We start from the raw sequence: 19,396 nt of genomic DNA on the forward strand, positions 1-19,396 counted from the left end.
TTATGTAACTAAAACGTAGTTCAGTACGCCAGTAAATAGGAACGACCAAGGAACGGTGGAATAGTCTGCTCGCCCCGCTAGACTGTCTGCTTCAGCTGACTGAAGGCTCGGGCTCAGCTGTTAGCCACAGAGCTACTGTTTTGCTAACACAACTCAAGACTCGCACACTCTACAAATAATAATTCTAATCGGCCAATATGTTTAACAAGAGTTCCATCTAGCTAACAAAGCATTATCCCCCAACATAAATAACACAATTCATGGAGAAAATTACTGCGGAACGTTTACATTGCGGGCTGCAGCCTGAAGTTACTGTCTTAATATGCGGCCAAACGTACTCACATCGTCTTGACTGGATTCCGCCGCCGCTATTATTATCCTAAGTCTGAGCGTATATCCACACTTTATTTCTGCCTACAGTAACGTGACTTCACACACTGTGTGTATGTTTATGTCTGTCTCACAAAGAGACTCGCTCACAACCAACCTGTCACACAAACACACACACAGACAGACACAGAGGTGAAGCAGTGAGCAGCGGAGTGATTTTTGTCAGTTTGGTTAACAGTGTCCCAGAGATGTTGGACTCAGCGCGTAGCGAGATCAACTGGCACATCGTGGGGACAGTAAAATACGGCCCTCTTACTGCAAGCTCCAGCACTTCTGCTCTCAATTCACTGGCCAGTATTGTTGTTGTAAAGCAGCTGACCGGCGCGGCGCTAAATGTTTACGTCACACCTGACGCTGTTTACAAGCACCTCTTTCATTCCGGAGCGCTGTGTAAAAGGCGCTACTGATGCGCCAGCAGGCCGGCGTTGCTTGGTTCTGTGTAAATAACACAGAAGCAAGCAAAGCCAGCATTTTGGAGTGATGTTGTTCCGTCAATATGCCACAATCTCTGTGTAAAAGGGGCTTCTGATTGATATCCAGAAAAATTTAGCGGAGATACATTCTTGTTTGATGAAATTGTATTGGGAATGAATGGGGAAGGCTCCCTATGACCTCCATTTTGTTTTACGGACCCATCCCAGACAGTCAAAGCGTGTAATACCAGGGCTGCTCGGAAAAGGCACAGTCCTGGGGGCCTGGTTTCAGGCAGCTCCAGTCTGCCCGTCGCGGCCCAAAAAGTGCCAAGAACACACCGAGCCGACTACTGACTTTCCGTACGCTCTGCGCTTGCACGGGACGTAATGTCTCCACAACAGCAGGCGGCGCTAATCTGTATTGTGGCCCCAAAAAATACGGAAGCCGGAAATGATGGGCAGCTCTCTAGACCATAAACATAGATAGAAATATGTATTTATATTTATGGACCATAAAGAGCACCATTTATAGCAGAGAGTGTCATGGTGTCGAGCAGTCAACAAGGGTTGATGCATGTGAGTACTCGCTGAACGAAACAAACACATTAAAACAATGGCTAACTGTTGTTAGCTGTTTGTGCTACCCGCCTCACTTCCGTGCTTAACTGATTCGCTAGCCCTCCACCAATCAAATTGCTCCAACTGAAAGACTGCCCGCGGCTCAAAAGAAGCCCGACGACATCTACGACGACCGACTTCACTGCACACACCAAACAGATTTTTGTCCCCGCCCCTTCCAGACTCTCCGACGGCGATTATCGGGCCGGTGTGTCCTGGCCTTAAGTTTGGCATCGGACAGCTTTACAACCGAAAATAACTAAGTTCATTAAGCATTGTGAAACCTTGTATAAGTAAAACACTTAAACAAACCGAATTATGTACCACTTGTACATTGAAGCCTACATCCGACCCACCTTAGCGCCGCTTGCATTAGTGCAATGCTTTCCTACTTCGCCTTCATCAGGGAACTAATTTGCACATTTTGTTTATTAGATGAAGTAACGTTAGGTCCTTTACCACTCAGAGAAACGATCCGTGCCCTTATGCAGTCTTTGGCAGCATCATAGGAGGCGCATATGTGTTTAAACTTTAAAGGTATCATAGCGTTGGCTCATAGCCTCGGGCTTTAACCAGCGACGCATCTTATTATTATTTTATTTTAAAAAGTTTCCTTGTCTTAATAGATTGTTGTTTGCCTAGAATATCTTGGAATAAATATGTACTGAGTAAAAACCTCTTGTATACAGTCTATGGTAAAACGCTGTATTTTGGATGTTCTGTTGGCATTTTTTAATATGTAAAAAGATAACGATTAATCAATAATTGATCGTTAATTTTCCCGATGATCGATCAATGACATTTCTTAAAATGCCCATCCCTACCCACAGCTATATCTACCCACATCTATATCTACCCACAGCCCTGTTCCCACAGCCCTATGTTCCTATATGTTCCTACAGCCCTATATTCCCACAGCCCTATGTTCCTATTAGGGCTGGCCCGAATGGCATTTTTCAGGCTTCGAATATTTGTTGGTTTTTCCGAGCGAATATTCGAATATTCGTTCCAGAAAAACACACCATCAAAAACAACATAAAAAAAAAAAAAAAAAAAAAAACGTTAATAATCCCTATATACTCCCTGGAACCGATTTTGACAGTATCTGCATATTTTGTTGAAGATTTACGCGCTCGGAGGTGAAGTAATGGATGCGCTATGACACTTAGGGTGCGAACACACTACACGCGTTACCCGCGTAAGCTTTACGTGCGTAACGCAGCTAAAATGTTGCTTGATCATTTTGTGTCAAAAATGGTTCTACACGCGTAGTCTCCCTCCCGATATTGTATTTCCCCTAATTAACCATGGCTGCGATCAGACCCGACCTGACACAACAGCGAGCATGTTCGCACAAAAACAACAACAACACGGCCAAAAACTGTGCCAAAAGTCAAACTGAACAGCACAAATAGCCTAGCATTAAAACAGCATTGCATATTCACGGCAGCTACATAACAAACACAGTTACAGCAGCATCGGTGCACGGCGGCACAACATAAAGCCAAGTAGCCAACATTACCCTACCTGGCTGTGACAGGGGACCGTGGCTGGCGTAGATCAACACCGGTGCTTCGCTGTACTTGTTGTGAAAGTCCCCCGGACATAGCCGTCATGTTTGGGTTCATAATATGAGGCGCTAGCCGCCCGCACACAACCGGGTGAGTTAACTAATGCTATACGGCGCTAACTTGTTTTATCGGCTAAAGCACAGCCGCACATATTCACTGAATTAACCAGGAAGTCCATTCTCCTGGTTTACTCTCCCCACGTCTTCTATTCCCGAGCTGCTGTCATACAGCACCGGCTCGGCTGCCTGCAATACATTTTCCTCCTCGGTGTCTCTCATCAGCCTCTGTGTACAGTACACTGTTCTCCGACCGTGCCAATGTATGTGATGTCGGGTCAAGCCCAACGCTGATTGGCCAACACGGCTAATCGTCACCCGTAGGAGCGTAAAAAGTTACATTTTTTTAACTCCGCGCGTAGCTGCGTATATACGCGGCTCATACGCGGCCAACACGGCTAAAATGTTGCTTTAGCGCGAGTGACGCATCTACACGCCATGTACGCGCGTAAACCAATGGTTCCCTATGGAAAAATAGCCGATTTTATATGTGTCTGTACGCGTGTAGTGTGTTCGCACCTTTAGTGATGTAATATCCTCCTAAATGAGCAATACTACAACTACTACTACACTATTACTAACTTTTATATCCAAATATAAAATTATTTGATGACATTATATTGCAGTACTAGCTTCTTGCAAAAAAAAAAAAAAAAAAAAAAAAAAAAACTAAGCTCCGAATACTAATTTAAGCTCCGAATACTAATTTTCCGAACGAGTATTCGAATATTCGAATAATTCGGGCCAGCCCTAGTTCTTATATGTTCCTACAGCCCTATGTTCCCACAGCCCTATGTTCGCACAGCCCTATGTTCCTATAGCTATATCTACCCACAGCCCTATGTTCCCACATTTCTAAGTAATTAAAGTAGACTTTTTGTGACTATTCGACTGAGATTGGCAGTCGAATCAGGATTCCATCAAATTGTTGAATATTTGACTATTTGGGGGCACCCCTTGGTATAACAGCATCCGCCAATTTTTATTACATTATCAGTCAAGACATTTTATTCAATTATATTACATTTGATCAAGTTAAGTGCAAAATGTATTACATTTTCAGGACTTATTACACCATTGGGAAACGATTACATTATCGGGTGATACAAGGACTTCCCTATCCCCGTCTGTCTGTTGAGAGGGATCCACAGCTTACCTCTGGAGCTCAGCGTTCCTGTTGAGCTCATCTGCGATCTTCAGCAGCTGTTCCACCACTTCTTTGATCTGTGGATCCTGTTGTTCGTCGGGCCTTCCTCCAAGATCCTCAGAGGAGATGTGTCGCCCGGGCTCCGACGCATTCAGACGCTCTATCACATACCTAGGACACACAATGAGCAATGTTATTTAAATTCCTCAAACTGATGTGTTGTTGACAAATTTTGACTGATTATGCATATTCTAATGAGTTGCTTTTCATGATGTGCAGATATTTCATACATTGTGCAGAAACAAAAATGTAATCTAAACGTATCTTCAAGCGCAGTGTTTCCCACACGTAGGCTCTACTTTAAGTGTACAGTCGGATTAAAGTAAATACTAACTCAACCGCAATGTCTAGCTACTTCATTCCTCTTCAAAGTTGATGGGGGAATTTAAAATTATTGTTTTGCCACTACTACAGTAGCTGTTTTGGTGTTCTAATTGAAAATATATTATTGGTGAATTATTAAATTTCAATTTCAAGAATGGATATGGTTTTTAGGGCGCCCCCAGCCCTTCCATATAATAACAGAGGCTCAGTCCTCAGGTTGCGAATCTGTCCCGGGTCGTTCTCTGCCCCATTTCAACTCTGTCTCTGCACTAGGTTTGGGTGATCGGGTCTACCTTCAGATCTTCAAATCATGTTCAGTATGGGTCGACGATAGACAATCCGTTCTCTTGGTGGGGTGGGAGATACGTCACTGCACGCAGTCTTGGGGAGCCTTAGAATAGCGGAACCTTAACACTTTTTCCTACACTTATGCTGGGCTACACTACACGACTTTTCACGCGATTGCACGCCGGAGATATAAAAATCAAAAAGAAGTGTACTTTGCACTGCACGGCTCCCCTTTCTCTTTCCTCTTCTCTCGTTAAAGTTAATCAATAAATCACTCAGCTTTAAGCTACAATGAGGGGTAAAGAGGCTCTATTCAAACCAATCCCTTTTAAAAAGAATGCCGAGTGTTGATGCTTGGCATGTCGGTGTCATCGATGCGTGAGAGCGCTCTAAAAACAGAGACATCACTGTGTGTTAAGTTTAAAATAAATATGATTTATTTAATATAGGGATGGGCATTTTAAGAAATTTCATTGATCGATCATCGGGAAAATTAACGATCAATTATCGTTATCTTTTTAGATATTAAAAAATGCCAACAGAACATCCAAAATACAGCGTTTTTACCATAGACTGTATACAAGAGGTTTTTACTCAAGTACATCTTTATTCCAAGATCTTCTAGGCAAACAACAATCTCTTAAGACAAGGCAACTTTTTAAAATAAAATAATAATAAAATGCGGTGCTGGTTAAAGCCAGAGGCTATGAGCCAATGCTACAATATCTTTAAAGTTTAAACACATATGCGCCTCCTATGATGCTGCCAAAGACTGCATAAGGGCACGGCACGTTTCTCTGAGTGGTAAAGGACCTAACGTTACTTCATCTAATAAACAAAATGTGCAAATTAGTTCCCTGATGAAGGCGAAGTAGGAAAGCATAGACGCTAAAGTTAGCCGCTAATGCTAGCAGCGCTAACGTGACACGTTAAACAGGGTCGGATCAGATGTAGGCTTCAATGTACAAGTGGTACATAATTCGGTTTGTTTAAGTGTTGTACTTATACAAGGTTTCACAATGCTTAATTAACTTAGTTATTTTCGGTTCTAAAGCAGTCCGATGCCAAACTTCGCCTTGACTTCTTCCTGTTTATGTTTTGACATCTAGGGCAGCTCGCAGGCTGCTGTCTTAACCTGTTCTGTTGTCTTCTACTACTAGTTAAGTAGCTCCCCCTGCTGGTAGGATGTTTAATTGCTGCCCATACAGTCTATGGTGCTGCCACATAGTGAAAGTCATTGCTGTGCTGCGGGACTCACACTGCGCAACACAACGGCTATATGATCGATAACAATTTCACGTGATCGACAATATTCTTAACTATCAATGATCGATCCCTAATTAATATCACAATTCAAATCATTGTAGGTCTAGGCTACTTATGGAGCGCAGAGCAAAGGTTTGGCGAGCAGATTAAAAATAATTTTAATTATTCTTAATTCGCTTGTCAATAGGGCTGGCCCGAATTATTCAAGTATATGTTTATTAAATTAGTATTCAAAGCTCAATTCAGTATTCGGAATATTTAAAAAAAAATAAACAACAATTTTTTTGCAGAAGTAGCTTAAACTGCAATATATTTTGTCAGCTGCTGATCCTAGGTCAGCCACAACGTTACAGTGACTGTAGTGCAGAGCAGGTGGGATGTACGGGGCAGATCATTCTAATTGCGTTAAATCTCCCAGCGTTAATGCGTTAATTTTGACAGCCCTAATATATTTATATACACTCAACAAAAATATAAACGCAACACTTTTGTTTTTGGTCCCATTTTTCACGAGATGGACTTAAATACCTAAAATTCATTCCAGATACACAATTGTACCATTTCTCTCAAACATTGTTCACAAATCTGTCTAAATGTGTGATAGTGAGCACTTCTGCTTTGCTGAGATAATCCATCCCACCTCACAGGTGTGCCACATCAAGATGCTGATCTGACATCATGATTAGTGCACAGGTGTGCCTTAGACTGTCCACAATAAAAGGCCACCCTGAAATGTGCAGTTTTGTCTCACAGCCAAATGCCACAGATGCCACAGGCATTGAGGGAGCGTGCAATTGGCATGCTGACAGCAGGAATGTCAACCAGATCTGTTGCTCGTGCATTGAATGTTCATTTCTCCACCATAAGCCGTCTCCAGCAACTTCGCACAGCCATTGAAGAGGAGTGGACCAACATTCCACAGGCCACAATTGACAATCTGATAAACTCTATGCGAAGAAGATGTGTTGCACTGCATGAGGCAAATGGTGGTCACACCAGATACTGACTGGTTCTGAGTCCCCAGACCCCCAATAAAGCAAAAAAATGCACATTTCAGAGTGGCCTTTTATTGTGGACAGTCTAAGGCACACCTGTGCACTAATCATGATGTCAGATCAGCATCTTGATGTGGCACACCTGTGAGGTGGGATGGATTATCTCAGCAAAGCAGAAGTGCTCACTATCACACATTTAGACAGATTTGTGAACAATGTTTGAGAGAAATGGTACAATTGTGTATCTGGAATGAATTTTAGATCTTTAAGTCCATCTCATGAAAAATGGGAGCAAAAACAAAAGTGTTGCGTTTATATTTTTGTTGAGTGTATATATACACCGTTGGATTCCTGGCCCCCAAAAAAGTAGATTTGGCTACTAGAATCTTGATTCAAGGTAATCTAGGAGGTGAGCTATTGAGAAATGAGTGTTCGAAGGTCGCCATTTTTTCGAATCCAAGATAGGTGCCATATTGGCTTATCCGACACTGGAATCATGCATTTTCTGATTTGTTATTCTTTGATGATTTAAAAAAATGTATGGTTTACCTAATCCCAAAAAAACTCCAACGAATTGATTTAAGGAAATTGACTAATGGGCTTATATATCATCTTTATTGTAATTCATTGTATTCAATGTTTATTTCTGGTTGAATATAAAGCACTTACCCTCTGAGGACCACTGCTCCTTGCTCAATGATGGGATCATCAATGACATCTGGAGAGAAAGAGGACGCATTAATCTCCAACATTATTCACATCATTGACACTAAACACATTGTTTAGAATAGAAAACACGTGTCAATTCATGTGTTTTAATATATGTTTCTGTTTGAACTAGCTGATTGTGATTACAAGAACGTCTCATGAAAACAAGATAAAGTTATTTAATATTACAACTAAAGTTCTTTATTGAAATTAGGGATGTGAACAATAGGGCTGGGTATCGTCAAGGACTTCGCGATACGATACGTATCACGATTAGAGCTGCAACAATTAATCGACGAATCGATTATTAAAATAATCGCCAACTATTTTGACAATCGATTAATCGTTTCAAGTAATTTTTTAACAAAAAATGTCCAAATTCTCTGATTTCAGCTTCTCAAATGTGAATATTTTCTGGTTTCTTTAATACTATTATGACAGTTAACTGAAATGTCTGTGTTTTGTAGGGATGGGCATTTTAAGAAATTCAATTGATCGATCATCGGGAAAATTAACGAGCAATTATCGAGTAATCGTTATCTTTTTTGACATATTAAAAAATGCCAACAGAACATCCAAAATACAGCGTTTTTACCATAGACTGTATACAAGAGGTTTTTACTCAATTAAATCTTTATTCCAAGATATTCTAGGCAAACAACAATCTATTAAGACAAGGCAACTTTTTAAAATAAAATAATAATAAAATGCGGCGCTGGTTAAAGCCCGAGGCTATGAGCCAACAAGGAGCCAATGCTACGATACCTTTAAAGTTTAAACAAATATGCGCCTCCTAAGATGCTGCCAAAGACTGCATAAGGGCACGGCACGTTTCTCTGAGTGGTAAAGGACCTAACCTAATGTGCAAATTAGTTCCCTGATGAAGGCGAAGTAGGAAAGCATAGACGCTAAAGTTAGCCGCTAATGCTAGCGGCACTAACGTCACACAGGGTCGGATGTAGGCTTCAATGTACAAGTGGTACATAATTCGGTTTGTTTAAGTGTTGTACGTATACAAGGTTTCACAATGCTTAATGAACTTAGTTATTTTCGGTTCTAAAGCTGTCCGGTCTGATGCCAAACTTCTCCTTAACTTCTTCCTGTTTACGTTTTGACATCTACGGCAGCTCGCAGGCTGCTGCCTGAGCCTGTTCTGTTGTCTCCTACTAGTAGTTAAATATCTCCCCCTGCTGGTAGGATGTTTAATTGCTGCCCATACAGTCTTTGGTGCTGCCACGAAACTCATTGCTGTGCTGCCGGACTCACACTGGCTACAACAACGGCTATATGATCGATAACAATTTCACGTGATCGACAATATTCTTAACAAGCAATGATCGATTAATCATGCCCATCCCTAGTGTTTTGGACATAACAATTCATTTGAGGACGTCAACATGGGCTTTGGAAAATTGATCAACATTTTTCACAATTTTCTGACATTTTACGGACCAAAACACTAATCGATTAATAATCGATTAATCGAGAAAATTATCGACAGATTAATCGATTATCAAAATAATCGTTAGTTGCAGCCCTAATCACAATACACTAGTCACGATACGATATATCACGTTATATTGCGTATCTTGATATATCACGATATATTGCGATATTCCATATAGGGGAGAGTGGCCTAAATTGTGCCGGTGGGGAAGTTGTGCCACCCCTTGTTTCTAGAAAACCGTGGAAGAAATTGGAAATGTGACTACATATTTAAGAAGAGCCATCCTGTAAAGAAGGGAGACACAAGGAATAAGATATAAGCACATTTAAGCTCAAAAAACTGTTTTTTTGCCTTTCAAAGTAAAATTTCCATGATAGCATATCCAGCCGCCTATGTTTCACCTCACCTCCACAAAATAAAAAAACATTTGTCTTTCGACTTGCATCTGTCGCATAAACGTTAAACTGCGCTATCCTGTTAAATAAAGTCTCTCTCTCTCTCTCTCTCAATAATAATAATGATACAAATTCCGGTTGCGTGCGTGCCCCTAGTTTTAAAAACTACTCGAAATGTCTCCAAAAATGGTCGCAAAAATGCGAGCATTTGGTCGCAGTCTAGAGCCCTGAATTACATTACATTACACAGACCTGCAAACTCATAAGAGGTGAAAAAGGTGACAAACACCCGACCCCAGGGGGGGGGGGGGGGGGGGGAGGGGGGGTGTGTGTTTCCTTTATATGATGTTTTGGGGACCTGGGACTAGACGGGGACGTTGGAACTATTTTCTTAGTTTCTTATTCTCTTGTATTGTTCAAAAAATTTATTTTAACTGTAAAAAAAAAAGAAAAGGTAATTATTCATGTCTATCATTGAGAATGTAGATGCTGGTGGTATTTTCCTTGCCTGCAATCTTCAAATATTTAAAAATAATAAAGTGCAAAATGAGGTTATAATCCTCATTTTGCTTCCTTTAAACTAGTGGTAGTGACTAAGGCCCTCATTTATCAACCTTGCGTAGACCAGAAATGTGGGTGTACGCACATTTCCACGCAAACCTTGGCATTTATCAATATGGACGTGAGCGTAGGATACGCTCAAATCCCACGCCAGCTCTCAGCTCGTGTTTGTAAACAGCATGGACTCGCAGTGCAGGCTGTGCCGGGTAGCCGATTACTTTGCTGGACAATTATTAGAAGATAATACAAATGCAGTGTTTGCTCAGACCGAAAATAAAGGTATTAATCACTTATTAGCTTATGGTGTGCAACTGAGTAGGAGCACTGATTCAATAGTGCACACACCGGCCACTTAGGAGCGCTGCATGGGATTGCGTAAGGGCAGTTGTCTCCGTCTGGAGCAGCTGGGGGGACACTGAGGCACGGGGGCTGCATTCATTCAAAATGTTAGCCACAGTATTAAATATGTAGTAGGCCAACACTGCTCTTTATGATAAAAAATACACGGCACAACATTCAGCTTAACATTTTATTTATTTGACGCACTTTTTAGATGTTAGTTCCTCTTTTAATGTGTCATTGATTGCTTAAGCGAGCGATTTATTTCCACTGTTAACCGGCACGTTTTTCCGATCTGCTGGTGGAGCAGGACTGTGGGCGCTCTCACAGCTGATCGTTCCCGGGTCGGCTTGTGCAGCTGACGGCCGGGCTGACCACTCGTGCTGTCATACAGTAAAATGCAAAATGTGTTATTTTTAGTTTTTACAACCCTTTTGAGTAGTGCTATCTAAAAGGGCCAATACATTCTAATCATTCAAATCTCTGCAGACCTGTATTTATTTTATGGGGACCATTATCGGACAGTTGGTGCGTCTGTTTCTCCTCTACCACTTATATTATGCCCGCACCCTCAGGGTTCAACATAACTTTTTTTTCCTACTGGCCCGCCGGGCCAGTGGATCAGAGTTTTACTGGCCCCTTGTATATTTTCACTGGCCCTGCACACACTTTTTTTTCTTCATAATTTAGTGTCAATAATTTTAATACCTGTATTGGAAAAATAACCATATCTAAAGGGAATATCTATACTGTAACAGTATAGATATTCCCTTTAGATTTGGTTATTTTTCTTTTAGTTAATTATATGAAATATTGATATTGCTCATACACATAATATAAAACCAGGCAAACATATTGAATTTGAAGCCTACAACTGAAAGTATGTTGAAAGAGTGGGCCAGTATTTTAAAGTCCAGTAGTTTGAGGATTGTTCTTATTCTTGAATTTGGGCTGTTTTTATTACTTTCTCTATATGCATTAGGGATGTGAATGTGTCGACCGAATGACCACTTGCGCTCAAGTTGACTTTAAAAATAGAATAGAAATCCGAAAATCAGTGGGTTATGCCGTTTTTTTTAATGGGAGATTTCACCGTGTACGAGTTCACGTCTGGTCGTGAGCGCGCTGCAGGAGTGTCACTTCTCCATGAAGTGTCAGCTTCACATAAGAGTCCGGTGTGGGACCATTTTTTCAAACTATTGATAAAAAACAATGCAGTGCAAAATATGCAGCATAAGTTAAACGCTCGTCTAAGACTATGACGTTAAATCACCTTAGAAACACACAATGCCTTCGTCCGATCACAGCAGCGTTTCACCGTGTGATCTCGCCAGCGAGTGAGCCGCCGCGCAGATGAACTGTGGTTTGTGGCTAAAATAATAACCGGGGATATTCTCCCCGTTAGCGATTTCAATGGGAAAGACTTCAGCGATCTGATTGAATGTCTCGAGCCTGAAAGCACAGTGCCAAACTGCGCGACTATAGGAACTGTACAGTGAGCCAAGTCCCGCCATTGGTTTCTGTCTACAACCGACACAATCACCGGAGACGCATTCACAGCGTTTAAATAAAGCCTCTCATTTGTATTACCATTGGGGCTTTGATGCAAATACTGCAACATTACGGCGGCAGATAAAGGAAAAGCGCAGTTATCATTTTCTGCACCTCAACCTGCTGTGGGAAGAAAGGAAGGGGGCAAAGCAAGTCGATTGATTTGTCGACTCGCAGGCGGACGGTAGGCAGCTCTGCCAACGGAGCGAGAGTGCACCCGCTTGTTGCTCCGCCTCTCAAAACGCCCACGCATCGGTTGTCCACTGGCCTTTCATTAAAAAAATATATTTTATATTAGGTTTATTATATTGAGTCTTAAATAAACACTGCTTTCATTCCGACTCTCAACGCGCATTTCAATGAACCATGATGTAGTCTACAAAAAGATACTGAACTGGCCCGGGCGGGCCAGTGACTGGCCAATCAACTTGCCCTGCATATGATTTTACTGGCCCTGGGCCATCGGGCTATACGTTATGTCGAACCCTGACCCTCAGTTGGTTGCATTTCAGAACAGCAACACGCTTTTTTTAGTGGCGATTTTTGAGTCAGACCACTTTTTCTTCATCTATGTAAATAAATGGCGACATATAATTGTATATGCTGTTTTATAGCATTTGAGCGATAGTAGCCTACTGATGTAAACCTCAAATGCAAAATCCTCAACTGGAGATCGTTTGTTGTCAACACCAACGCTGTTGACCGCAGGAGTTATTTCCTTCCTAACTGCCGCCTTCTGTCGTTCTTTGATGCCGCTTGTAATGCTCCGAAATGAAACTCTTTTTTTTTCTACTTTCGCTGTTATTCTGTCAATTTCTACTTCAGAGAAGTTCCTCTTCTGTGCCGTAATGCGCATATCCATGTCGTAAAACCTCTGGGCGAGGCCTCTAAACTGCGTTACTAGCACTAGACTTGGTTCTTCTCATGGGTAGGCTAAACCTAACTGGGCTAACAGGCTATACGTCATCATTGTTTACAAACAGACAGAGGGCGAGGCGTATCTGGCTTCGCTTCCGGACAGGGGGCGGGGGGAGCTCAAAGATTGTATATTTATGAGGGGAGCTGCAGCTCTTTTTAAAAAATAGGCCATTGTTAGATTAGCTGAACATCAGCATAGTACAATAAATTATCTGAAAGTTTTTTTCAGCAAACAATTGAAGAAAAACATATTAGGGACCACTAAGACCATATAATATGGTGTATAATAGAACCGAAAAGTGTATAATATGGGAGCTTTAAGATTATTCCCATTAAGATAACATTGTGACAAACAACCCCATAGTGTGTGACAACCGACCCCTTGATGGGGTTGGTTGTCACAATGTGTAAGGGTGTCTTTTGGCGCTTTTCCACTGCATGGTATCAGCTCAACTCGACTCAACTCGCATTTTTGGCGTTTCCACCGCAAAAACATGGTACATGCAGCGGCTGCTTTTTTTGGTATCGCCTCGCTCTAGGTTCCAAGCGAGCTGAGCCGATGCTAAAAGGTGACGTCGGCAGACGGTAGTCTCTGGCCAATCAGTTTGGCCAGAGACTACCGGCTTCATTCTGTTGTTTATTCTCCCCAACTCTCCGGGACTTTTGAGTATACATTCAGGGTTCAACATAACTTTTTTTTCCTACTGGCCCGCCGGGACAGTGGATCCGAGTTTTACTGGCCCCTTGTATATTTTCACTGGCCCTGCACACATTTTTTTTTCTTCATAATTTAGTGTCAATAATTTTAATACCTGTATTAGAAAAATAACCATATCTAAAGGGAATATCTATACTGTAACAGTATAGATATTCCCTTTAGATTTGGTTATTTTTCTTTTAGTTAATTATATGAAATGTTGATATTGCTCATACACATAATATAAAACCAGGCAAACATATTGAATTTGAAGCCTACAACTGAAAGTATGTCGAAAGAGTCGGCCAGTATTTTAAAGTCCAGTAGTTTGATGATTGTTATTATTCTTGAATTTGGGCAGTTTAATGAATAGTTCACCTGCAGAAGTCATGTTCAAACATAAAAAAAAAATAAGAGATGAAGGTCTGATCATTCTTTGTGGTGTGGTAGGCTGTTTTTATTACTTTCTCTATATGCATTAGGGATGTGAATGTGTCGACCGAATGGCCGGTTTTCCACTTGCGCTCAAGTTGACTTTAAAAATAGAATAGAAATCCGAAAATCAGTGGGTTATGCCGTTTTTTTTTAATGGGAGATTTCACCTGTACGAGTTCACGTCTGGTCGTGAGCGCGCTGCAGGAGTGTCACTTCTCCATGAAGTGTCAGCTTCACATAAGAGTCCGGTGTGGGACCATTTTTTCAAACTATTGATAAAAAACAATGCAGTGCAAAATATGCAGCATAAGTTAAACGCTCGTCTAAGACTATGACGTTAAATCACCTTAGAAACACACAATGCCTTCGTCCGATCACAGCAGCGTTTCACCGTGTGATCTCGCCAGCGAGTGAGCCGCCGCGCAGATGAACTGTGGTTTGTGGCTAAAATAATAACCGGGGATATTCTCCCCGTTAGCGATTTCAATGGGAAAGACTTCTGCGATCTGATTGAATGTCTTGAGCCTGAAAACACAGTGCCAAACTGCGCGACTATAGGAACTGTACAGTGAGCGGAGTCCCTCCGTTGGTTTCTGTCTACAACCGACACAATCACCGGAGACGCATTCACAGCGTTTAAATAACGCCTCTCATTTGTATTACCATTGGGGCTTGGATGCAAATACTGCAACATTACGGCGGCAGATAAAGGAAAAGCGCAGTTATCATTTTCTGCACCTCAACCTCTGCTGTGGGAAGAAAGAAAGGGGGCAAAGCAAGTCGATTGATTTGTCGACTCGCAGGCGGACGGTAGGCAGCTCTGCCAACGGAGCGAGAGTGCACCCGCTTGTTGCTCCGCCTGTCAAAACGCCCACGCATCGGTTGTCCACTGGCCTTTCATTAAAAAAATATATTTTATATTAGGTTTATTATATTGAGTCTTAAATAAACACTGCTTTCATTCAGACTCTCAACGCGCATTTCAATGAACCATGAAAAGATACTGAACTGTGATTGGCCAGTCACTGGCCCGGGCGGGCCAGTGACTGGCCAATCAACATGCCCTGCATATGATTTTACTGGCCCCGGGCCATCGGGCTATACGTTATGTCGAACCCTGACATTGTCTCGCTGCCTGCAGCCTCTTTCATTTGATTTGCATCACAGATCAGAATTTTGTTTCCATATATTCGCTAAGCTAACCAAGTTGAGTTGGTTGTTGGGGAAGTTACTTTAAACATGATATGAGAGGAGACATGTAGGGCTCCCTTTTAATGGCCCTTCACAATATTCTTCTACTACTTTTAGCAAACAGATACATGGGGGGTATTTCTTAAACATTTTTCATCCGTGTTTTTGGCTGTTGGTTCAGTTAATAGTGCAACAACTGCTCGTAATTTCTGCTATGCTACTTTGCTCCGGAGTTGGCTTTCAGACCCTTTGTATGACGACCCCGCCCACGTTCAGGAGGTACTATTTGCAGTGGAAAACGACCCGTGCTGCTTCCAAACCAAGTTGAACTGAGTCGAGTTGAGCTACATGTGCGGTGAAAAAGCGCCATTTGATGATTAATTTCTTCTTTGTTACAATAAGTTAGAGAAAGTGAGGGGTACACATTTCAAGCCAAAGCCTTAAGCTTCAATTTAATGTAGGAATGACTATTGAAAGATGTTTAGGTGATGAGCAATTCTCACTAGAGTAAAAAGTGTGCCTACTAGCCCCGGTCTCCCCTACCTGTGGAACGAAGTGATGCTGCAAAGCGCCACGTTAAATACATGGCCTACTTGGACCTACCTGTAGGTTTATTTATTAGGTAGGAAATGAAACCCAAACGTGACACCAACAGTAAACTATCAGTGCAAGACTACACCGCTGTTATCATGAAAATGATAGGCCACAAACGTAAAAATATTGTTGCGTGTGTGCCGTTACCGTTTCCAATGTAAACATGTTTTGTGAATACAGTCTGTTAAAGGTGAAGTAAGCGGTTTATTTATGTTAATATCAGTGTAAAATCGCTCTTTATTCATAAAGTGATCACTTAAATAATGTGCACGTTTCATAAAGCCGATCTTTCAGTCAGCTGCTTTGCATGTAATCGGCAAATAAACTTATTGGAGTATCCCAAAATTTTTATCCAATCAGAAGAGAGAACGCTACAAACCGACACTCGTCTCACTCATATATAGTATATACACTCCATGGTCTCACTGCCGGTGCACGCCAGAGCAACAGATGGGTGAATGTGTAGGGGAGAACGGGGTAATTTGTCACACGGGTTGGTTGTCACAATCGTTATATCTCGGAACCAGAAAGCGCTGTCTGTGAAATTTTGGTATGTAAATATCCAGAATTGGGATAAGAGGTCACCTACATAGTCTTCCTTGGAGTTAGACTGCTGAATTTGAGGTGAGAGGACTGTTTGTGTTTTTCATGTCAAATTGAAAATATTTAGCTCCTCAGTATTTTTCTTCTAGGCTTTTACAGAATGGGTTTATAACAAAACACTTGTTACCCATAAAAAGTGTGAAGGGTAAACTATAGTTTGGATTGTGGTTAGCAAGCTAATTAGTTGTCAGATGGTTGTTGGCCTTGATGCTAGCAAAAAATTCAAGTTGGGGTTGGTCATCACATTTTAGGGGGGGTTGGTTGTCACAAGTTATCCAAAGGCTACAGCCAGAAAAGGAACCCAATAACGAAATAAATTGTCAAGCTGCATCCTCACTGACACCCCAGAGAAGGAAAGAATAGAGCAGGAAAAGGCAGCTAGCATGCAAAGGAAAAAAGGGCAACAAAATCAAAACAACCCAGTGCATCCCAAACTAGACAAGCTGCCAAGGCTACAGTAAGTTATGTAGGCCTATTCAACTTGACAATGCAATTGCATTTTCAAATTTAGTTCTACTTTCTTTCCTTCTTTTCAAGATTATTCCCATTAAGATAACATTGTGACAAACAACCCCATAGTGTATGACAACCGACCCCTTAATGTGGTGACGTAGGGACAAGCGAGGGGACTGCTAACTGCAGTAACTGACAAAAGAACCATTCCGCTTACAGCACCTTTAAACCCTCTCTCATCAGAGCATGCTGTCTATCGCCTGAATATTACTGTTACACATATATCAAACTTTTAGTAGAAATTCCAAATTGTAGACTTTAAAAAGTGTGTTTCAAGTTTTTTTTTTTTTTTTACTTTCAAAGTTTCTCCCTCGCGTTGGGCGTCGGGTGACATCATCGCGTCGTCACCAGTCCCGTCCTTGTGACGTAGCACGTCATAACTTTCTGTTCCAGTTCCAGCTGATACACTATGACCCACTGTTTAATGACCGCGTTTATCAGCACTGTTTTATAATGCACAGGACCAGTTATCTAGCTTCAACACTTGTCCCAGGAAATAAATCCTGCAGCATTTTAACCCGCTTTAAACGAGACGTTAGCCACACAATACGTAAATGTAGGCTATATTTTACAACCTGAGCTAGCACACTGCTAGCTCAGGTTGAAGTTGGGGCTTGGGTTAGCTAAAGGATAGCTAATGGTTAGCCTGTAGCTGGGAAACAGGTTGAGAGGAAAACTGACACCAGTCCTTCCACTCTAAAAATCGAACTATCTCTGAACCTCATTTGACTTATATTCTCTCCAATCTGTCAAACTTTAGTGTGTTCTGGTTGGTGTGTATTCAAGCTGAGTAGGCTCCATACCTTCCCCTCCCACGGCGCCCTCAAGTTCCCGGTCCACTTCTCCTTTCTCGTCTTCTCGGCGGTCAGCCATGGCTTCAACCTTTCCGTTTCCTCGGAGCGAGTAGTGGCGACAGTTACAAGTTTGGTAGCGACATTTAGCACTGGTTCGCCCCAATCAAGTCTCCAATCCGGGACGTTTATGCTCCTTGAAAACTTTTTCCCTTCCACCGAAGAACAAGGAAGTGACACGGAAGCACAGCAGCCACCGGCGGACACGCCTCGTTCTCCCTCCAGAGCATAACTGCGGTAAAGTTGGAAAGATGGGGAACTTCGAGGATCAATTACGTAATATCATAAGTCATAGGCAAAAAGTTATTTTAGCTGGCATTACAATACAATGTAGGCCTAACAATTACTTAGGCCTATAGACTGAATAAGATTGACTCTCTTGAGTTTTCCTCCCGCCCACTTCCAAATGTATATTTCCCTTCAGCTTCCCTGTCCCTGCTGAAGAAAAGCACCCCCACAGCATGATGCCGGTGACTTGTCATTTTCTGCTACCTATAAGATTTTGCTCCCTAGTGGTTCTGCGCATGCGAAAATAATAATCCTGCGTGGGCAGCCGTCAGATTCTGCTACCTTTTTGGTTGATGGTATTTTCTTTAAAAAAAAAAGTTAACTGCGCAATTATGCTACACATATGTTTAAATTGTGCCTTTTGACCTGTGAGCATGTACAAATTTATGTGCATGTAGATACTAGCTTTGCTGCTGAATATAGAAATAAAATGATAGGCTAGGCTATAGTGTTAACTTTACCGGACTCAGAGTGGAGAAAGTTTTCGCCGGTGGTGGGAGGGGGGGTGTACATGGGTAGTGGTGTAAAATAACGTGATTCTGTAGTGGGAGCATTATTTGATAGAGACAATTGATCTCACATTATACCCTACTAAATCTATAATAACGTTATGAAGGAGCATCAAAATATGCTCCCCAAGCTTTCAGTGTAGGCTACAAGGGGTGAGTAGTGGTGTAAGTAACGTGATTCTGTAGTGGGAGCATTATTTGATAGAGACAATGGGTCTCGCAAAGCTTTCTGTACCCCTGAAATATTCAATAAACACGTTATAAAGCAGCATCAAAATATGCTCCCAATATTCCTACAGTGTACATTGGATGAGTAGTGGTGTAAAATAACGTGATTCTGTACTGGGAGCATCGTTTGATAGAGTTAATGGGTCTACAGATCAAATACGCTACCAATGACGTAAGGTAGCATTTTCTGATAGGTAGCAAAATCTGACGAGGGAGCAGAAAATGTCAGAACACCGCCACCACCAGTGTTGGGCAAGTTACTTCAAAAGCGTAATGCGGTATTTATTACTTCTTACTGGCATTTCAAAGTAGTTAGTTACATTACAATATTACTGTCTTTGAATTGTAAGGCATTACACTACTTTTACATTACTTTTGCATTACTTTCACCAAAATAACATGAAATATGGATTTGGTGTTCTCAATAGATCTTCTTGTGT

At 41.7% G+C, this 19,396-nt stretch overlaps 1 protein-coding gene across 1 annotated transcript in view; it reads right to left on the bottom strand.

Moving 5' to 3' along the window:
- The window catches only part of LOC307250563 (apoptosis regulator BAX), a 37,101-nt gene extending 19,002 nt beyond the window's left edge, over positions 1-18,099 (bottom strand). The window contains exons 1-3 of the mRNA XM_080027680.1: positions 17,884-18,099; positions 7,798-7,846; positions 4,205-4,366 (exon numbers count right to left, since the gene is read on the bottom strand). Of these exons, the coding sequence (XP_079883806.1) occupies positions 4,205-4,366; positions 7,798-7,846; positions 17,884-17,953 (281 nt within the window). The 5' untranslated portion in view covers positions 17,954-18,099. The remainder of the gene's footprint in view (positions 1-4,204; positions 4,367-7,797; positions 7,847-17,883) is intronic.
- Between the last annotated feature and the right edge of the window lie 1,297 nt (positions 18,100-19,396).

This window comes from Ammodytes marinus (assembly GCF_949987685.1).
Source record: "Ammodytes marinus genome assembly, chromosome: 1".
Classification (NCBI taxonomy): Eukaryota; Metazoa; Chordata; class Actinopteri; order Uranoscopiformes; family Ammodytidae; genus Ammodytes; species Ammodytes marinus.